The sequence below is a fragment of the Lacerta agilis genome, chromosome 9 (genome assembly GCF_009819535.1).
Source record: "Lacerta agilis isolate rLacAgi1 chromosome 9, rLacAgi1.pri, whole genome shotgun sequence".
Lineage (NCBI taxonomy): Eukaryota > Metazoa > Chordata > Lepidosauria > Squamata > Lacertidae > Lacerta > Lacerta agilis.
The window spans coordinates 68,121,225-68,143,474 of NC_046320.1; the positions used below are offsets into that span (position 1 = coordinate 68,121,225).

The following is a 22,250-nucleotide window of genomic DNA, read 5'->3' on the forward strand; positions in this document are numbered from 1 at the left end:
CAACTACAAAAGATGCCCAATAACTGGGTCACGCAACCCACAGGTGGTCAATCTACAGCTTGCGGGCCTCAGGTAGCAGTGGCGGCATGAATCTTTGGCATGCTATGGTACAAGGAGGAGGGTCTGCAGTCTAGGCTGCAGCATGGAATCAGAGATGCACCCATGCCTCTTTCTGCTGGGCACATTGCTGCCTTGCTAGGGGGAAAAAGTACTTCCAAGGCACAAGGGAAAGTATATCTTCTGAAGCGTGATCTAGAGCAAGGTTCCCCAAACTTGGATCTCCAGCTATTTTTGGACTACAATGCCCATCATTCCTAGCTAGCAGGACCAGTGGTCAGGAACGATGGAAACTGTAGTCCAAAACCAGCTGGAGACCTAAGTCTGGGAAACCCTGACCTAGAGCAATCTTCTTTGACCTTGGGTTCCCAGAAGTTGCTGGACTACAACTTCCACCAGCCCCAGCCACCTTAGCCAATGGTCAGGGATGATGGGAGTTGTAGTCCATCAACATGACTCTATGCTACACGATGGGCTCAGCTTGGTGGCTTCTGATCCCCACCCTCCCCGTATTCCAAGATGGCCTCTTCAGAAGAAGGAAGTGGACAGATTGTGTCGCCGTAACTGGGAATGCAGGCTTAAATCCTCCTCTTCCCTAGATCCCCATCCTTCTCCCCAATTTCTTTACATGAACGTAAGCAGGAAAGCAATTTTCTTCAAAGCAATAAGGCTGCACACTGTTCTTTTTAAAAATAGATTTAATATCTCAAGTGTGTTTTCATATTCTACACATTTCAGTACTATGACGAAAATTAATAAGAGTCCATACAAGATTAGAAAGTTAAAAAACGGAACTTAAAAATAGGTTTTGAGCTGCCTTCACCAACCTGGTGTCCTCCAAAAACAGCAGCTGCAGTCCAAACCTTATGGGGGAACCAGGCTGGCAAAGGCTCGTTTTCAGAATAGTACAGCCTGCATCACCCAAGCCCCTGACCCACCCTCAGGCGCCTCAAGGCATGAGCTGCTCAAAGCAAGACTGACTGAACGCGTATTTTACCAGAGGCAAGACAAATACAGTCAGTTCGCATGTTTGCATAAACAGATATAGGCTTCTTACAAACTAGTTTATATTCAGATTAAGCTAATTAAAAAGCACACACACACCTTTGTCCTTTTCGACACTGATCGCTGAGGTCTATTACTTCCTGTTATTTGTCGAACAGACAAGACCTGCCCCCCCCCCCCACTTACAAATAAAGCTTAATGAACAGAGATGTTTCCTTTGGTGTAGAAGTTGCCAGCAGCAAAACCTGGGCCCAGGCTCCACCTCGAATCAGGATGTATTCAAAAGCTCCAAAAGAGCTCCGACCGCTCCAAAGTAGCCCTGTTTAAAAAAAAAACGAAACCAGCACAGATGCAAAGGGTCAGATTGCTTGTCAAAATACACTTGCCCCAAAGATCAAGATCGGCCTATTCATTACTTTGGTTTTAAAGTGATGGTTGTTTGCTTAGATATCCTTTAAAAAGAAAGAAAAAACACTACTATGTGTGTCCACACTGAGCCAGGAAGTCAGGCAAGGACCCTGCCACACACTTCCTCTGAGATTGGCTGAGTCCCCCCTTCACAAGCCCCTCATATTCAGATGAACTACTTGCTTTCAATGTGTGTGGGGCTTTTTTTTTATTAAGTTCATATCTCTCTCTCTCTCACACACACACACACACACACACCTGGGTATTACCCCACCTCCTCCCCTCTTTGCTCCTTTTATATGACCTACAAAATTGCTATTCACCGCCCTGCGTCCTCAGGATAGTTAAGCTCTAATTCCACTTAATTATTATCATAATTACAAAGAGAGTTTCAGGATTAGTGAACTGTCAGATTATGAGAGCCACAGCACTGAAATAAAAGATGGAAACAGGTGTCCCCCCTCCTTCATTTACAGTCATACCTCATGTTACATTTGCTTCAGGTTGCCGTCCTGCGGCAACCCGGAAGTACCAGAAAGGGTTACTTCCGGGTTTTGTCACTCGTGCATGCGCAGTAGACCTAAATCTCGCCTTCGCGCATGCGCACAAGTGTCAAATCACGCCGCGCACCTGCAGAGATAGGGCACTTCAGGTTGCAGGTTTTTCACGTTGTGAATGGGCCTCCGGAATGGATCCCGTTTGCAACCAGAGGTACCACTGTATTCAAAAGATGGAAACATTGGACGATCTATTTGCAGGGTGCTTACCACCCACCCTACCCCGCCTTGGCTATAGTTGGGAGGGAGCGAGCGCTTGCATTTCAATGTGACTCGATACCTCGTGTTCCAGAAATAGGGCCTTCAACTGTCCCTTTGACCAATAATCCAAAGCATACGCCAGAAACTTCATCGAGATTGTGTTGATACGCAAGAAGTTCCCCACGAAAACAACCCGATTAATGTTCTGCAAGAGGGGGAAGGAGTGTTAAAAGACTCTTTGACATCTCTGTTCACAGTAACAAACACGCTTAAAACATGCACCCTGCCAACCTAGTGCAGCCCCCGATGTCGTTGGACTACGACTCCCATCAGTCCCAGCTGGCTGGAGTTGACGGAGTTGTAGTCCGATCTATGGAGGGGACCAGGGTGCCGAAGGCCGATTTAGTTCTTGCATTTGTGTCTCATTCAACGGCCAACATTTTCCAGTAGTTTAAGTTAGTTAAGAGGATCATATCCCCTGAGCCCCATTTTGCACTGCTTTGCATTTCCAAGTTAAGCACCAGGCTCAGGAGGTAAGCAATTATTAGAGGGTGCAAGCCTGGTCCAGATGGGAGAGAACAGATTGCGGTGTGGAAATTAGTTGCAGGAAATGCCTCTCAGCAAGGCTGTGGAAAGCTTCATTCCCCTCAGCAAAATGGGACAAGCTAGGATAGAGAACGAGATAATAAGTGGGGGGTCAGGCATCACAGAAGAGACGTTTGACCAAAATAACTGAACAGTTGATTCCTGGGGGTTTCTGCTGGTTTTCATCCTATGGACAGAAAACGTTTGAGATTGGTGGCCTTCGAGGCCCTGCCTTATTCCCTGGCTGAGCTGCTGCTGATGGGCAAGTGTCAGTCACAGAATATTAACCGTCAGGGCGCCTGCTGTGAAAGTGGTGGCATGTTTGCTTTCGCAAGTAGGGATCAGTGGAGAGAGAACTGGGATCTAGGGACAGGAGAAGCTGTGCCCAGTCAGAGAGGGGGACTGGAGTGGTCAACGGTGGGTAGGGTGGTGTGAAGTTCACATCCTAGAGGAGAAATAAGTCAGCACAATATCTACAGGTGAAACTCGAAAAATTAGAATATCGTGGAAAGGTTCATTTCTTTCAGTAATTCAACTTAAAAGGTGAAACTAATATATGAGATAGACTCATGACATGCAAAGCGAGATATGTCAAGCCTTTGTTTGTAATAATAGTGATGATTATGGCATACAGCTGATGAGAACCTCAAATTAACAATTTCAACTTTGGGGTTCTCATCAGCTGTACGCCATAATCATCACAATTGTAACAAACAAAGGCTTGACATATCTCGCTTTGCATGTCACGAATCTATCTCATATATTAAACTCCAGTAACTAATGAAAACAATTGCTTACATAAATGGAATTTTCCATGATATTCTAATTTTTTGAGTTTCACCTGTATAGGGAAAGCTACCTTGCAGAAGGAACTTCTGCATCAGCGACTCGCCTTAAGACCTGGGGTTAAGGCAGGCAATTAAGATCAGGTAAAGCTGAAGTCCTGGCTGTTACCACTTTCCTCCTCTAACCCTTTCCTTCCACAGTGTCCCCTTTGCCTCTGGTTTTCCAACTATCCTTCACACCTCCTTTGCGTGTCCCCCAAAGGCTTCTCTTCGGAGCTGCTGTTGTATCAGGCGATGGGTTACAGTGGCAGGGATGCTAGCCTTCCTTGCTGCGCCAAGGACACCCCAAGGCAAAAGGTGAGAGGGCCTGGCTCTTTCATAGCCCTGTACAATGCTGCTTGACATGATTGCAACAAGGCAGCACTGTAAAGAAGCTGAAAGCACCAAGCTCAGGTAATGCCACGCAAGAAGCTGGGGCAGGAGGAGCGACTCTTGCTGCAAGACAGCTTACTTCCTGGCATGCTCCCTCTCCCTCGGCTGAAGTCCTCGGCCTCGACAGGGAGTTTTATCCCTTTTAGAAGCAGCAGGTTCTCCTGTCTGTCTCTCCTGACTACCCTCAGAAAAGGAAGCTCTCTGTACCGTTTACAATCTAACAGTGGGGTTCATCGGAAACCTGGAAACATTACTTAGCTTGGTTTGGAACAGGTTTTACAATATCCCTAGTCAATGCTGCCCAGCACATCTCAACAGCAACAGGAAGTGGCTCAGAGGCATTGCTGGACCATGGTGCAGTGTGGGGGCCCAGCATCAGCAATTCTCACTGCTCACCGGAGCAAAAGGGCAGTTACTTACTCATTGTTCACCCCACCGTGTGAAAGTAAACACCCCACCGTGTGAAAGTAAGGTGGGAAACTTTCAAAGCAGGGATCCTGGCTTGCTACTCCCTAAGAAGCCACAGTCAGCGAGCCAACCACAAACCACAGCTTTAGGGGCAGTTTGCTGACTGTGGTTTGTAAATGAGCAGCCGACCACCGTCTTTCGTTCAGATGTAACGGGAGACCAAAGATTCCTGGTTTATTTCTCCAGATCATGGCAGGAGAGGAGCAAAGTGGGAAGCACAAAGCAGTAGCCCACTCGTTCACAACAGACCGCAACAAGACAGATAATGCTTTCAGGAGGCATTCCCAGCCACCACCAACAGGACCGCAAGGAACTGAAAAGCACACACTTCCCCAGACTGCCTCCCCGGCTCCCCTCTTTCCATACCTCATTAAGCGCACACATCCGTGCTATGGAGCCGATGTTATTCGTGATGGTGATCAAAGCTGCTCTTGCCAAGTCTTCCTTGCTAGCTGCCTCTCGCTTCTCCTTGCTCATCATGTTTCCAAAGCTGGAGAGAAAATTGTGCACAAATTTTTATTTTCACCTAAAAATCCATTTACATGAGAAACACACAGGATTGCCAGCTTTCAATTCCTAGAACCATAGAGTTGGAAGGGACCCAAGGGTCATCTAGTCCAACCCCCTGCAATGCAGGAATCTCCACTGAATCATCCTTGACAGATGGCTATCTGGCCTCAGCTTAAAAACCTCCAAGGAAGGATAGTCCACCACCTTTTGTGGGAGCGAGCTGGGTCCGTAGCTTTTCCAAGAGTTGCTACCCAACACCCTCAGGTTCGAGTGTGAATTTCCATGCATTCAGGCACTGAGCTGAAGCCCCTTGCCAGTTAAAAGTGGCGTTGGAGTGAAAGGTAGGCTAGTCCCATGCCTGATTCACTTCCCTCTTCCAACCCCACACTTCCACAGGCTACAAGACAGGCTCCTCAAGCCTGAGGAAGCCAGCAGCCTATAAACTGGGGAATATGGGAACTAAGATGTGAACTAAGGGATCTGAACCTTAGAGACACAATTCTTCTCTTGGGTCCTATTGGTACTTCCCTATGCTCATTCATTTAAAGCAAAATAGAGACAACTGCTGCTCTGTTTCAGGGTTAACACAAGTTTTCGTTTGTCTGATTCTTAGCTTACCCCATGTCAAAAGGCTGTGGGCAAGCAAAAAAATTAAATGCTGTGCACTACAATAGGTAAAAACATAAAAACTTAAGGAAAGCTCACTGCAGAATCAGACCAGAGACCCATCTAGCCTGCAGTAGCCAACTGGAAGCCTGCAAGGACATGAGCTCAACTTGCAATTCCCCAAAACTGTCATTCAGAGGCTCATTCAGAAGCCACCTTTTCCCAGGTTGCCAAAACCAAACAGATGGGAAGGGTTATTCAAGCTGCCTCATGCCCCCTACTGAAACACCAGGTGAGGCCTTACCTGGATGCTACCGTCCAACCTGGCAGCCCAAATCTCTCATAGTCTCCTCCGTAAATGTCCCGCACTAGTTTGTCCACTTTGGTGCTGTCCCCGTTGGCTGCCATTTCGAGGGCCTCTTCAAAGGTGGAGCAGCCAGTCAGAAGGCAGCAGAGACCAAAAAAGGTTCCACCTCCAAGGCTAGCAAACAAACAAGATGCACAAATCACTTCTACCATCCTGTGAAAGCGTTGGGTGGAGCAAGAGGAGAAGACCAACAACTTGCAGGACAAGACGCCTGTGATTTAACCCAGCAAAAATGAAATTAAGTAGTTAATAGATGACGTCACGGCACAGGCCTCCACGCTAGCCTCATGAGGGATGTGAGGATGTGGCAAAATCCTTTTTTTTTTACATCCTCACAGAGAAAAGGGAGCAGATGACACACTTGCAGCTCAACCTGAGGCATGTTTTCTCCAAAATAAGTCCCATTGTGGTAAATAGGCCTTGCTGCCAGATGAACAGAACTGCAGCCTCAGCAGCTACAGGACGCAGCTGCACTGTGCCCATCTGACGCCAGAGGTATCACTTAGCCATGCGCGTGGACTGCAAGTCACTTGATTCGTGGACCAGACTCGCTTAGCAGATCTGAAAGGGAAAGCATGACGCTTTCAAAGCTCACCTGGTCCCAGTCACCCGCTTGTAATTGTCTTTGGAGTAGACAGCCAGGATGCTGACCCCGGAGCCAATGTTCACCAGCAGAAGAGGGTAGGGGTTCTCCAAGTTGAAGGGGAGCTTCTGGCACTTCTCGAAATCGGTTGGGTTCTCAAAATAGTAGCACTCCGAGTGTCCGTTGAACCCAACTGAATCAATGTACAGCACTCCTCTAATAAGGCAGTCCAGTTCATCCATTTTGCGAAGCTGGAGGTCACTCACCTGTTTGGAGAAACAAGCTTTGAAGAAAACGAGATATTGAAACACTCCCAAGGAAGGCCTGGAGGGTTTCATCAAGCAGCTTACAGGTGTGTGTCCCCCCCACTTCCATTGTCTCTCAGCACTTAGGAACATTGGCCAACCACAAATGAGGACCCTTTGAGTTTCAGTACAGTGGACGCTTGGGTTGTGAACGTGATCCGTGCGGGAGGCACGTTCGCAACCTGCAGCATCCGTAACCCACAGCGCCGCATCTGCATAAGTGCATAACGTGATTTAGCGCTTCTGCGCATGCGCCGAAACCCGGAAGTAACCCGTTCCGGTACTTCCGGGTTTGGCGCGTCCGTAACCTGAAAATGCACAACCCGCAGCAATCGCAAACCGAGGTATGACTGTATTAGAAATGGCAAAGCCTGAAAGCTCACCACCATCAACGCTAGTAAAAAGGGCTTATTCAAACCTATGCCAGTCTGTTAAACCTGCAAACATTTGCTTTGGTGAAAGGTGGGTTATTGGGGGGGGGGATGTTTATTGTAAACTGACCGGTGCATAGCTGTCAAGTTTCGGATTTGAAAATAAGGGATCAGCAGCCTCACCTATCCCGGGGACAGTCACATGGCAGTGGTGGGCGGAGCCAGAAGCAAAAGTGGGCGGAACTGGTGTGAACGCACGCAGTAGGCTTACTGTATTTTGAAAACGCTGCCCGTGGGCTACGACGCCTGTAAACGCGGGAAATGGCTCCCGCTTGCTTTGACGCTGCAAGGAGGCGAGGTCTTCCCAGTCCCTGGCCAGCAGGGGGAGGGAGAGGAGCTGCTTCCTTAGAAAAAACGGGAAATTAAAGGGATATAAAAAATAAGGGATAGCAGCAGGAAACGGCTTGAAATAAGGGAGATTCCCGGGGAAAACGGGATACTTGACAGCACTGGACCGGTGATTCTATTGCTTTTTATGAATTGTATGTTTTAAAGCATCTCTGAGGGCCCTGGCAACTGCTGGGCAAAAATAGCTTAATAAAATAAATTGAGTCCGGTAACTGCAAACTAACAGAGGAGTTGAGGCAAATGGAGAAATGGGCCGAGCAGCCATGAGGCAAAGGAACTGCAGCCCTCACGGAGGATATGTTTATGATTTAGGCTCTCTGAAACCGAACATCAGTAGCTACTCTGAAGTTTAGCCACAGCGCTGAAGTCTGATTTCATGAAGGTTTAGTCTCTGGAAACTGAAAAACAGGATGGGCAGGACAATGGAAGAAACACACAGAAAAACAGGAAACATCTAATGATGTAAACAAAAACAAAAGAGACAGAGAAACGTAGTTCAAAGACGCTGGAAAGGATGAGAGTTGATTGTTAAATTAGCCCACATTTAACCATCAACATTCATCCTTGTATGAGATACAATTCTCTTTTTTTGTTTGGAACGAAGGAGGAAGCAGCTGAGAAGCAAAGGTCTGCTGAATACACCAGATTCCATGATTCACAGTGAAATCATAGGCATGCCGTAAACCAGCACCCCTGGCTAATGAATGAAGAACAGCTGCTGAAGCAGACGTGCGGAGGATGCAAAGGAACTCCTTTCACTGCTTTTCCTCTCACTTATCTATGGTTACCTAAGAAAGCGTTTCTAACATGGTTCTGAGCAGCAGCATTCTGTGCGCACACCAAACCTGCAACCCAATGGTGAAGCCAGAGAAGCATGCAGCTTGCACCAAGTTATCAGTCACCACTACAATCAGTACAATATAAACCCTTCAGTCAGCTAAGCTGTCCTACGTTAAGCCAGCCTTCACCAACCTGGTACTCTCCAGATATTTTGGACTACAACTCCTATCAGCATGAGCCAATGGGTGTTGTAGTCCAAAATACCTAGAGAGCACCAGAGGCTGATGAAGGCAGTGTTAAGATCCTGAAGAGATGGCAATGGTGGATTAGCAATAGTTGGCAGAATCATCTTGCTCACAGTTTTTCTCATCAAAGTCATGTTTCATGGAACAATGTTAAAGTTTGCATCTAGCAAACCAGGGACTCAGCTACACTATAACATTATAAGGGCATTATAAAAATGTGATGCCAGAGGACGCTGTAGAGCAATCCATCACCAATGGTCAACTGCACTGAGAGCTATATTTTTATAGCATTTTAATAGCATTTTTCATATCAGTGTAGATCCAGCCCGGCTCTTCAAATGCTGCTGAACTACAACTCCCATCAGCCCCAACCAGCATGGCCAACAGCCAGGGATGATGGGAGTTGTAGTTCAGCAACATCTATAGGGCCAAAAGTTTCCCACACCTGGCAGAGACCAACTTCACACTGCCCTTACACTCAAATCAGGAAACAGCATTACAAAAGAGAGCTGCTGCCGAGGTTACGAAGACATGCAGCACCTCTGTTGGCTTTAACCATGTACTACAGCAGCTTAAAAATATATATAAAAATATATAAAAATATATATATAAGCCAAAAATTGCATACTGTGCGAAAGTCCTGCTCAAATTTATATGCTCCACCTCCTGTGGCACATAAGGTAGTGTGGAGGCTTGAGAAGTGCTTTTCGCTGCCCATTTGAATAAAAGCAGGCATGTCATGAGTAGGGAAGCGTATAAAGTGCAGGTTGCCTTTACGTCCACACAGGATAAGGTCCTTTAGTTCAAGGTGAACATCGCGAATGCCTGTAGAGCCATAGGCAGTGTGGGAGGTCAGGTACTTCCGGATGCTCTTCAGATTCTCCACTTCCTCCTCTTCCTCCTCCATGGTGATGTCTTTTGGTTCAAAATACACTAGCTTCACCAGGGTCCCTCCAATATCCAAGCCAAACCAAGGAAAGACTGAAAGGAACAAGGGAGAAAAGGGATCAATTCAAGGCTGGTGTTTTATTATACATTTCTAAAGAGACTAAACTGATCTTGTATTTCTGTGCTGTAAAACTGCCCCGAGATCTACGGATGAAGGGCGGTATACAAATTTAATAAATAAAAATAAAAGCCAGTTGCCCCCCCCCCCCAGTTGACAAGGGCTCACTCCCAACCACTCGCTGAGCTGTCATGACACCGCAGAATGTTCACACACATTCTAGCATCATCACATGAATTAGAAACTTGGCAAAGCTACATGGTATCTTTCACATTATGGAAAGAACTGCAAATGTGTAAGAGAAAGGAAGTTGGGGGTGGGCAAGAAGGCTGAGCATTGGGAAGCTGAGTGGAAAGAGAGTCTAAAGGGAGGAAAAAAGGTTTGCAGTGCACAAAACACACATCAAATACAAAACCAACACTGGAGAGACCTGTCAGCAGTAAGCATGGACCAATGGTACCAAGTAGTATGGGAAACAGCCCTACTAGAAAAACTAACCAGTAAGCTGAAACTGACACGGGGACAAACAGAAGAAGACGCCTTCACCCCGGTATGGCTCCCCTTCATCACACACACAGCCCAACAAGACAATGACAAAAATCTGCCGACAGCATACAAATCAATATGGCTAGCCTGATCCAAAACACCCACCCACCCCACTCACACAGGAAACCAAAGACCACCGCAGCCAACCACAAATGAACAGCCACACCCTACGCCAACCCCAACCTCTCTCACCGCCAAAGGAGCACAAGCGAACAACAGAGAACCTGCACAAATCAAACCCTAAATATATTAAGTAAAATAAGAGACATCATCACCCCACCCCACCCACCTCTCTCTCCCTTTTCTTCCTGATGTCTCAACAAACGTAACTGATTTGTAAAAATGTTACATGGAAAAAATATGAGACATTACACATACCTTTGTAAATCAATTAAATCTTTAATAAAAAATCTTTTTTAAAAAATGCAAAACCAACAGAATTTATTAACGCCCTCCACAGACAAAACAACTAGTTTTATTACCAAAGCCAGATGTGGGCGATCTGATCAAAGTACATTCCAATGGGCTGGAAATGCCCTGCTATAAGGAACTAATCTGAACCGCTCTTTGTTTTCACATTTATACCCAAACTTCTGACCCAGCAAGGCCTGCCCATTAGCTCAATGTACATGGTATAAATCCATATACACCAACCAGCTGTTCCTGGCTAACGCATTAAAATAAAGAGCACTACGGACAGCGACTGTAAACTACAATTACCACTCAAGATTATCCCCCCAAAACCATGCTATTGATGAGACAGTCAGTAAACCAGAATGAAGGTGGTTGCAAGTGATGTTACCAGAGTCACCTGTTTCCCAAAATCAAAGCTGAAGCAACAATTCAGGGAACTACCCCAAGCACATATTAATGGTCGTGTTAAGAATTATTTGTTGCTGTCCTAGCATAAGAACAGAGGAAGTAAGAAGCATTCAGTACATTTGCCAGAGTGAGAAATGGAAGATGTACTAAGATGGACTATTTCTAAGAATTTCAGAAATGCTGCTTCATAGATTTACAAGGATTCCTAAAAGAGGCCATTGTTTGAAATCGGTGAAGAACATTTCAAGGGCAACGTTGTCTTTTAATTTTCTTGGTGGAGCCATGTACCAGTGGTTGGCAGGGCCACAGCTGTTTTTGGACTACAACTATCATCCAAAATAGAAAATTCTTTCCAGTAGCACCTTAGAGACCAACTGAGTTTGTTCTTGGTATGAGCTTTCGTGTGCATGCACACTTCTGAAGTGTGCATGCACATGAAAGCTCATACCAAGAACAAACTCAGTTGGTCTCTAAGGTGCTACTGGAAAGAATTTTCTATTTTGTTTCGACTATGGCAGACCAGCACGGCTACCCACCTGTAACTGGAACTATCATCCAATGATAGTTGGCCAGGGATGATGGGAACTGTAGTCCAAAAACAGCTGGAGACCCAAGTTTGGGAAACCCTGATCTAGTTCAAAGCCCTGCAATGCAGGACTATGCAGCTGTCCCTTACGGGGATCGAACCTGAAACCTTGGCATTATCAGCACCATGCTCTAACCAACTGAGCTATCCAGCTGAAGCAGAGCTAGAGGCCCTCTCCCGCTGTCGTTCCCAGCAACTGGCATTCAGAGGCATGAGGCCTCTGAGTCTGGAGGCAGGAACGCAGCCGTCATGACTAGCAGTCATTGATAGCTTTAGACTCCATGGATTGATCTAATCCCCCTTTTTATAGCCACACGCAAGCTGGCAGCCATTGCTGCATTTTGCAGAAGCCAATTGCATAGTTTCATTATGTGCTATGTAAAGAAGCTGCTCGCTTTGTTTGTCCCGAGTCCCCCAGCAGTCAACTTTGTTGGTTGACTCCAAGTCGTAGTAACATGGGAGACAAGGGAGGACATCACTGAGGGGCAACACGACTTACAAATCAAATGTCCCTTCCACGACTGTGTCTAAAGGAACACACTTACTCCAGATTCCTGCTGGTCCACTTTCCATTTGAATCTGGGGCTGTTTCCCAAAGACCACAATTTTGATCTTGCACAACTTACACTTATACAAAATATTCTTGTTTTTTAAAATAACTTGTTTTCCTGATTCTTTTACACACGAAGAACACTACTGCATGTGCCTTTTAAGTCTGGCGGTGGGCGGGGGAACTACCAAGAACTAGCAACTTCCACTGTCAGGATCTCAATGATCCCCCTGCCTCTCTGTTTTAGGATGTGTGATCTCCACCTAGCCAGTGCTGGCGCACAAATCAATTCTGCATGAGTATGGTGGGGTGGAAAGGGATACTATCTCCAACCAAGACATTTTCTTGGCAGAAGGTAAGGATAATGACTTGCAGCCATTGTACTTTCAGGCTCAGTTACTCCAATCCTGCCTCACGTATAAAATGAATTCATCCCACAAGCTGGCCTCCACTGAAGGCCTGCAATATATCTGCTTTGTGACATTCCACTGGCTAGACCCCTTTTTTTTAATAGCAGGAAAAATAGACCCAGCTGCATTGCATTTCTTTGAGGGAGGGACTTTTATGAAAGGGGCTCCAATTCTTTTATAGGAGCTGCATTTTTATAGGAACTGTATATCATTCTTCTTCTTTGGCGATCACTCGTGGCCGAGTAAGATTGTCTTCCATGAACACGGTTTTAACAGTGAATCCGTAGGTGACTGTGGAGGCCAATTCTGGATCCACACGTCCTTCCACAGTGGGGACATAGGTTTCCGGGCAGGAGTTGATCATGGTGAGGGTTTGCCAAGCGTGTCTTCCTCTTAGCACGTTTCTCCCTTGCATCCTGAGTTTGAGAGTCTTCAAAGCCTATGACACCTTTGGTAAAGGCTGTCCTCCAACTGGAGCACTCACAGACCAGTGTTTCCCAATTATCGGTGTTTATACTACATTTTTAAATATTTATAATAATTTATTTATTATTTGCCTTGAGAGTGACATTAAACCTCTTTTGTTGTCCACCAGCATTACACGGCATCCGAAAAACATGACCATATGAACAACATGTGTCTCAGATCTTTTTAAAATATATTTTTATAGATATGTGCCTCCTATCAGGCATTATCATAGAATTGTAGAGTTGGAAGGGATCCAAGGGTCATTTAGTCCAACCCCCTGCAATGCAGGAACCTCAACTAATACATGACAGATGGCCATCCAACCTCTGCTTTAAAAACCTCCAAGGAAGGAAAGTCATTTGTTTTGCTTCTACCTGTGCTGTGTATCTAGACTGACAAAAAGCCATTTCCACACCATCGCATGCATATGTAGTTTATGTAGACCCGATTCCTACCAACAAAATGTTTTGCTTCTCAGGTAGCAAAGATGCCCGAGAACCTTATATACCAAATGCTCAGGTGCAAGTGAGGAAAAGGTCAGATTTATCAAAATGACTTCAAATCACACTTCTAAAAACCTAAATCTTCAGAACATATTGAACTGCATCATCTAGTATCACCCCAGAAACTGCCTGAATAGTATTTACAGATGTGTAACATGAATACCAGCTGTATCCCAGTGTGGATAATGATCAAGCACAATTCACGCAGATTTGTGTGTCCAGCAGAATTTTTTGCATGACTAACAGCATTCAAACAAGCAACAGTCCTGAGATGCAGAAAACTGCAGCTAAACCAAAGAAACAAATTTTCCCAACCCCTGTGCCAGGGCCTCCATTTTCTTTGCAGTTTTATCAGCTGCAGCAGGAGGATTTGCAATTATGTAATTATATCATCAGCCTAACATTCAGATAGTTGGTGAAGGGGGAGGGGGGGTACAGTATAGGGAGCTGCTGAAAATATGCAAAGCAACCCTTTGAACACAGCAAACCAGGCATGATTTCTGCAGCTGAGGGTCAACATCCCTTTCAGCTCGAATTAATTGCAACGTGCAACTGCACAACAAAGGCAGTCTTGTGGCATCGTTCCTTGAACCCCATTTGCGACAATGACACCCCGCCAGCCCCTTCCCTCTTTTACTTTCTCCTTCAGCCAGATTTTGCCCCACTCAAGACTTGCACCTTATGTATGCATTTCCCATTGAACACCAGCACTTCCTCTAAATCCGTATGTGGCAACTGGGGCTGATGGGACTTGCAATCCAAAAGACTTTGAGGGCACCAAGTTGCAGAGGGCAGGGCTAGCTCATAAACACATTTTTTTAAAAAAGCCACGCTCTTTTCAACTCTAGATTGATTAAACCAGAACAGCATCTAGCCCTAGTTCTCAAGCTACAAACACAAGATTCTTCTATAATAATTATGGACAGGCTGAAGATTCGAAGTCAGTTTTTTCATGCCTGCCCTCCTGATAACAGCCTCATGTTTATTCAGACAATGAATTCCAGAGTTTTCCAGCTTGCTGACATCTATGTACATTCAGGAAAAATAGCCACATAAACCTGTTTCAGCAAACGATCGCATGGCATCCTTTAAGATAAATTAGTTTCTTATGGCATAAGCCATGTGGCATCCATTATATGCACAGAATGAACAAGATGGCAGTGGTGTAACGTCAGATACAGAATCGGTCTTCAAAATGAGTTTTTTTTTTAAATGCACACGTACTAAAGTTGGTGATGCCATACATGAGTCAATGGTTTATGTATTTTTAAAAATCTCATCTAGAAACAAGATTTCCTCTGTTAGACTTATGGAAGTCCATGAATGTGTAGTATCTAAATAAGCAGGGTATTCTTCACACAGAATCGCATAGCACTGTTTCACAGTATTTTATCTGACTCCCTGCCTCTGCATTACACTAAGCTTTCATCTCTGGGTTCCTCAGCCATCTGAGGTACAAGTGGCTACCAGCAGCAGAGCTCTCTCAGTAAAGGCCTCCCCTCTGCCTTTCAATGCTGTTCCATTCGGTTTATCTGCACTGGGTTTGTTAGGTTTAGATGCAATCTCCAGCAGTAGCAGTACATAGCCAGTATACTACTTTAAATTACTACACTGTACTTTTAATTTTGCTTTCTGCATTTTGAAACTGTGTTAAGCTTCGTTGGAAATTCCCGGGTTAAATAAATAAATAAAAGCTGTCACATGCTTCTTCTTTTTATTTTCAACTGCCACAGATAGCACAGTCTTTCCTTTCTAAAGCTACAATTTATATAGCTCTGCCTGCAAATTCTAGCCACCAAAATATTTATATGAGGACCAGACTCAAGTTCGAATTTACACTCATTCATGAAGCTCCACAGGCAATTCTGAACCAGCAATATCCACCTCTCTCTCTCTCTCTGCCTAATCTACCATACTTCACAGGGTTGTTGTGAAGTGACAGGGCAGGGTAGTGGTCAGAGCGTTTAACTAGGACGTGGGAGACCAGGGTTCAGATCCTCACGCAGTCACAAAACTTGAGAGAGGCCCTTGAGGGAAGTCCCTGTCTCTCAGCCTAACCAACCTCATGGGGTTGTTGTGACACTAAAATGGAGCTGGGGAAGGGAGGGAGAGAAAAAAGGTGGGATGCAAATGCAGTAAGAGAGTTAAAATGGAGGCAGGAAGTCAGAACAATGTGAAATCTAATCCTACCCTAAAAAGAGCAATATGGTTCCTCATTTTATCTTTTTGAGGGGTTTGTTTGTTTTTTTACAATCTAGCGGTGTATAAATTTTATGAAATAATTAAATCTAATGCAAATTTGATAAACAAAAATTAATATAATTTTAATAATAATAAATGAAAGCTCAAGACAAGCCATGCCTAGTTATTTGATAGGAAGCCCCGCCCTAACCCGCGAGGCCCCACCCACCTCTGCCAGGCCCCGCCCCTCCAGGACAAGCCCCGCCCCTCCGGCGCCCCCTAGCAGCCACTCACGAGGCCGGTTCTTGCGGAGGGAGTCGAGGCGCGGCCGGGGGGCGGAGCCAGCGCGCTCCTCGGCCTCCGCCCTTCCAGAGGCGCCGTTGTGCCGTCGCCCGGCCAGGGCCGCAGGGGCGGGGCTTCTCCTCAGCCGTTGCTCCGCGGGGGGTCCGGCCTCGCGCCCCGCCACGATGGCGCCTGGGGGCGGCGGCCTCGCCTCATCTCCCTCCTCGCCGCTTCCATTTTGCAGCGGCTCCATCCGCAGCGCGGCCCCATTCGCCGCGGAAACGGCGGGCACTGCGCTTGCGCCGAACGCCTTATCCGCCGCCTCCTCCCCTCTGCGAAACCGGGAAGGGGGGGGAAAGAAGCAACCGCCTACCAATCAGAGCTTTCCTTGCGCGGAGCGACGAACGAAGATGTCCAATGCGGCTTTGCGAACGCTTCAAAGGGGTGGACGCTAAGAAAGAGAACCAAATCCCTCCAATGAATGGCAAGGGAGAACGAATCCCGCCAATGAAACGCCGCCGATTTAAGGAGCCAACCCCCTCCCCTCCACACGCACACAAATACAGTACAGTACAGGTACAACGGGCCTCAATAGGCGGGACGTGTAACGGAATCGTCGTAGCCAACTGGCTCCTCCGGAATGGAGAGCGACAGCCCTATCCTCCACTGAGAAAGAAGGGTTGTCGACAAAAGGGCGGAGCTAGCGACGAATGGCACGTCGGGTAGCCATGGCTACCCAGCAAGGAGAGATTTGGTGCGGGGGTGGCGGGGGAGGGATGTTCAGATTTCAAGTGAGGAAATTGACGATAAGGAAAATAAATATCAAAGGGGGGGGGGAAGCACTTGACAACGTTGTACCTACTCAGACATGTAGAATGTTGCTTTAAAATGTATTAAGTTTATTGCTGATTTTTACTTTGTTTTGAATGACTGTTTTTAACTGTTTTCATTGGTAATTTTGTTTTATTCTCTTTGTAAACTGCTTTGAGGTTTTTGTTTCACAATCGAGCAGTGTATAAATTTTATGCAACAAATAAATTCACAGCTAGCATCATCGCCCCAGTTCTGGAAAAGTGTCCTGGAATTCCTTTTCAATTACACTGCTGGTCCTTAAAAGTTCTACAGAGAATGCATTGCCTGGTAAAATCTCACGATATATATTGTAATAAAAGATGGCTGAATAAATTGAGGGCAGGACTTCGGTGCCCGGCAGAGTTCCTTGTGACTCACTAAAGGACTTAGAAATGGAAACCGTAATGCTGGTGGTCAACAAAAGAGGTTTAAAGACTCACTCAAGTCAAGGCGAATCTATATATACCGTATATAAAAATGTAAAAGGTGGATGTTTGTGACCGATCACCTTTCTCCGTAACCGCTTGACCGATTCCGTTGAAATTTGGACACAACGTTCCATGGCCATGTGGGAGTGTTTGTGCGTACTTACATTGTACAGATAGCACACCTTTCACCGGTAAAAACGTGATTTTATGCAAAACAATATAGCGCCCTCCAGTGGATGTCAAAACTGCAGACGTCCTCCCATTTCACCACCACACCCCACCTGCTCCCGCCCCTTCCTCCTCCTCCGTCACCACCCCCTCCCCCTACTCCTCCTCCTCCTCCTCCTACAAACCACTGTAGTCGACCCCACCGCCTCCAGCCAGCATCGCCTCCTCCAGAGCCAGGTCAGGTGTAAAAGCTGACTCCGTCGACTCCACCGCCACCTTGAGAGCCAGGCCGGCCCCATAAGCCACCTCCGCCCCCGTCTCAAGAGCAAGCCCAGCCGCGAAAGCCGCTTTTGCAGCCTCCACAGCCACTCCGCCCCAAAAGCTGTCACCACTGACTCCCCCCTCGAGAGGCACCCCGGCCCCAAAATCCACCTCCGACGCCTTTGTCCCCACCTCGAAAGCCAGGCCAGGCCCAAAAGCTGCCTCCTCCCAAGAGCCAGTGTGGTGTAGTGGTTAAGAGCGGCAGACTCGTAATCTGGGGAACCGGGTTCGTGTCTCCGCTCTTCCACATGCAGCTGCTGGGTGACCTTGGCTTAGTCACACTTCTCTGAAGTCTCTCAGCCCCACTCACCTCACAGAGTGTTTGTTGTGGGGGAGGAAGGGAAAAGAGAATGTTAGCTGCTTTGAGACTCCTTCGGGTAGTGATAAAGCGGGATATCAAATCCAAACTCTTCTTCTTCTTCTCCGACACCGAGACAGGCCACGTCCAGAACCTTTCACACACTAAGCCACAGCAACGCGTGGCCGGGTACAGCTAGTCTAAAATGTAGTATGAACACCAACAACTTGGAAACACTGGCCTGCGAGCTCTCCAGTTGGAGAACAGCCTTTACCAAAGGTGTCATGGACTTTGAAGACACTTGAACTCAGAACGCTAGGGAGAAATATGCTAAGAGGAAGACACGCTTGGCAAACCCTCTCCGTGATCAACTCCTGCTCGGAAACCTATGTCCCCACTGTGGAAGGACGTGTGGATCCAGAATTGGCCTTCACAGTCACTTACGGACTCACTGTTAAGACAGTGTTCATGGAAGACAATCTTACTCAGCTATGAGAAGAAGAAAAGCAAAAGGAGAATTGATGTTAACAGATGTTACCGGTACCTGTATTGTGTAACCTGAACCTCTCTGTACACTGCTTAGAGAACAGGGTGTTAAATGGTATATAATTTGTTGAAATAAATGAATGAACGCTTGTGGGAAAAGCAGTAGTGGATTCAGGACTTGGTTCTGGTACTGATCAGATTCCCAAGTTGAGCATCTGTTCAAAGGCATCCTTTTTCTCAGCTCTTAGGATCTGACCACCCAGCTGAGCCGCCATTTTGTAACCAGCTCTGGCTAATGGACTTTAGGGGTCTAGTTTAAAAAAAAAAAATCTCATAAGGGTGAAGTTGTGGCAGAGACAATACGAATAGGCCTGACCCGGTACAAGGCAGCTATCTTCCTAGGTCTTAGCCACTACAGAACACTAATTGCATTTTTAAGAAGGCATCTGGTAGAGTCCAAAACCATCAGAAGGACAGCTCCATTGTCATCTGGCCCAGGAATCTTCTGGAAATACTTCCCATAGAATGCTATCTGCAAAAAGAGTTAGGATGGAATTGCTCGTGCTTCTTGCTTATAAGCCTCTTCCTGGGAAAAGCAGAAATCCAACTGGACGAAAAGTTCAGAGAAGAGCCCTTCTTTGCAACTGCCTCCTCAGGAAGAATTCCAAAAGCGCGCAGAGAGGGAGAGACACTCTTATTAATTTTTATTAACAAAAAGTCTTAGTAGAACAAAAGACCCCTAAGCAATTTAACAAGGAAGTCTAAAATATTCATTTAAAACGCCAACAGAAACGCGAACATTAAAAAGAAGCAACATAAAAAACAAATACAAAATGAAATCAGTAATATTTTTTTTTAAAAAAACACCAATTAAATGTCAAGCCTGGGTAGGCTTCCGAGAACAAATAGGCTTTTAGCAGGCATTAAAAGCAGTACGGTGAAGGCACCCGCCCAATATCAATGGGCAGGGAGTTCCAAAGGGTAGACTCTGCCACAGTGAAGGACCGATTTCTTGCCTGCAAGAAACTAATCTTATGTAGCACTTGTGGAAGTGGCAGTTCTGCACATCTAAGCAGTCAAGTGGGCACATATTCTTCTGCAAACTAGAATCGAGGCCCTGAATGACAGGGCCACGCCAGCGTCCTGTTTTTCATTTTGGTATTGCGATAGGTATTTTGTGTTTTTCATTTTGTACTTCTGTGTTGTGAATCGCCCTGTGTTCTTTGGATGAAGGGCGGTTAATAGGACTCCCCTCTGCCCCAGGGGGCTTCGTAAGATTCCCAGATCAGGATGGCCCCTCCCTCTCAAACTGCACCCTTGCTTTCTTCAATTCAGTAAATACTGGATTTGCCCAACTTGGACATACGCATCCTGGGGCCCTGTGCATTTGCTGCTGCTGCTGGGCTGTGTGTGGAATGCGTCGCTGCACAAAGATGAGGTCACAAAGCAGCCCAAAAAGGCTTTCAGCTAATTTTTGTTGTTTTTTAAATTACCATGAGCAAGTCAGTGAAACGAGCAGCATTTAGATGAACAAGTGGGGGGGGGCGCAGTAAGAGGAATGCTGTTGTTATCCAGCTGCCTTGGGAGACGATAGAAGAACGCTCCTTTAGGGGTAAAGTCAAACCGCAGGAGAGTTGCAGTGCCTGCATTTGCTGCCGATATGGGAGAGGCGTGTTTTATTGCAAGCAGGACGGATAAAGGTATCTGGTTGTGCTGCTGCAGGTGCACCAGGGGGGGTGGCGAGGCAGGATTTTGAAAAATGGTACAGTCTATTTTTTCGTAGAAAAGAAAAAGGCATACATAAAAAAAAAGAACAGGCCATTTCTAGGAAGAGGGAAAGAGTGCAGTTGTGGAAACCATTTTTAAAAATACTCAAGGTGCTGCTGTTAGCTTACTTTGCCCCATATGTGCCCGCTGCTCCACTTGATCTGTGGAACGGACACTTTTAAGAGTGCCACAGGTTCGTTCAACATTTTTAGTCTTTTGGTACGGCAGCACCTGCCTTCTGTACCTCGCTGCCTGTTAATGCCAGGCAGGTGCCTTCATTGTACACATACACAAATTGTATTTATTGTTACTATTATTGAATGCTTTATACCATTTTATATAAACTGCTTTAGAGTAGGGCTGGGCGGTATCTGGTTTCCAACATCGCGATAGACCGATATATCACAATGTCCGAAATAAGGATGGAGCTACATAGAGGTATTGGCTGGATTCACAGTCTCTCCCACATTGTGATTTTGGGATGGCAAATGTACAGAGAGACATCATGATTTGCAAAATATTGCCAGGTCAAAAATTATGAAACCAATACAGTGGAACCTCGGCTCCTGAACGCCTTGGGAGCCGAATGTTCTGGCTCCCGAATGAAAACCGGAAGTAATTGTTCCGGTTTTTGGACATTCTTTGGAAGCCGAACGCCCGGCGCGGCTTCCACGGCTTCTGATTGGCTGCAGGAAGCTGCTGCAGCCAATCAGATGCCGTGCCTTGGTTCTCGAACTGTTTTGGGAATCAAACAGACTCCCAGAACGAATTAAGTTCGGGAACCAAGCTTCCACTGTAGTAGCGTGATATGGACTTGGAACTGGGTTTGGACGATATTATCAATGCACCGCCCAGTCCTACTTCAGAGGATTTTAAAATCAAGCAGTACATTAATATTGCTACATAAAAAAATGCATTATGCCTGCCTCACTTCTTCTCAAGGATTTTGGTTGCTGCTCTGCGGAGCCAGAGCACAGCCACCCTGGCTAGTGGCCATCGATGGCCCTCTCCCCCTTCGTGAATTTGCCAACTACTCTCGCAAAGCCACCCATATCAGGGGCCACCACTGTGTTGCGTCAAGAGAAGCCCCGTTCTCTTAAGAGGTATGCCAGGCTAGAACAAAGGAAGCGTGCAGGAAGGCAACTGGTGAACGGTGAATAATTGCCATGAGCGTCGTGCGACGCCCGTGGAGGAAGTGGATTAAAACAGAAGCAAAACTCTGCGTGTGAGTGTGTTTGCATAGAATGCAAGGGGAGGGGCTACCTGTCGGGGGCAGAACCATCGCCAGAATTGGGTAACACGTGTTGCTCTGGATCTTGCCTTTGTACAGTAGGTAACAGAGATATTGGGCCAGTAGGTAACACAGATAGCAAGGCAGAGATATCTATTCACACACAGACCTTCCCCCATCAATTCTCCATCCAAAGGCATTGTTATTCTAGTTCAAGGACACATCCCAGACATGAAAGAGAATTCAATGAGGGTGCAGAAGACGGTCGACAGTCTTTATGGGTCACATAAAGAGGTCCTGGGGGTCTTACAGGTGAAACTCAAAAAATTAGAATATCGTGGAAAAGTCCATTTATGTAAGCAATTGTTTTCATTAGCTACTGGAGTTTAATATATGAGATAGACTCGTGACATGCAAAGCAAGATATGTCAAGCCTTTACTTGTTATAATTGTGATGATTGTGGCATACAGCTGATGAGAACCCCAAAGTTGAGATTGTTAATTTGGGGTTCTCATCAGCTGTACGCCATAATCATCACAATTATAACAAATAAAGGCTTGGCATATATTGCTTTGCATGTCACGAGTCTATCTCATATATTAGTTTCACCTTTTAAAGTTGAATTACTGAAAGAAATGAACCTTTCCACGATATTCTAATTTTTCGAGTTT

The 22,250-nt window shown here is 46.1% G+C and overlaps 1 protein-coding gene across 3 annotated transcripts; it reads right to left on the bottom strand.

Moving 5' to 3' along the window:
- Positions 1-737: 737 nt before the first annotated feature.
- PANK2 (pantothenate kinase 2) lies at positions 738-16,418 on the bottom strand. 3 transcript variants are annotated; one of them, XM_033160977.1, is made up of 7 exons: positions 16,401-16,418; positions 9,302-9,654; positions 6,577-6,830; positions 5,919-6,095; positions 4,865-4,988; positions 2,308-2,433; positions 738-1,381 (listed from the first exon to the last, which is right to left on the bottom strand). In XM_033160977.1, exons 2-7 carry the CDS (start codon positions 9,578-9,580, stop codon positions 1,331-1,333), a joined length of 1,011 nt encoding a protein of 336 aa, XP_033016868.1. In that variant the 5' UTR covers positions 9,581-9,654; positions 16,401-16,418; the 3' UTR covers positions 738-1,330. The 3 variants fall into 3 exon arrangements, with proteins under 3 accessions (XP_033016868.1, XP_033016867.1, XP_033016869.1); XM_033160976.1 differs by lacking the exon at positions 16,401-16,418 and adding an exon at positions 16,040-16,363; XM_033160978.1 differs by lacking the exon at positions 16,401-16,418 and having other exon boundaries at positions 9,445-9,547.
- Between the last annotated feature and the right edge of the window lie 5,832 nt (positions 16,419-22,250).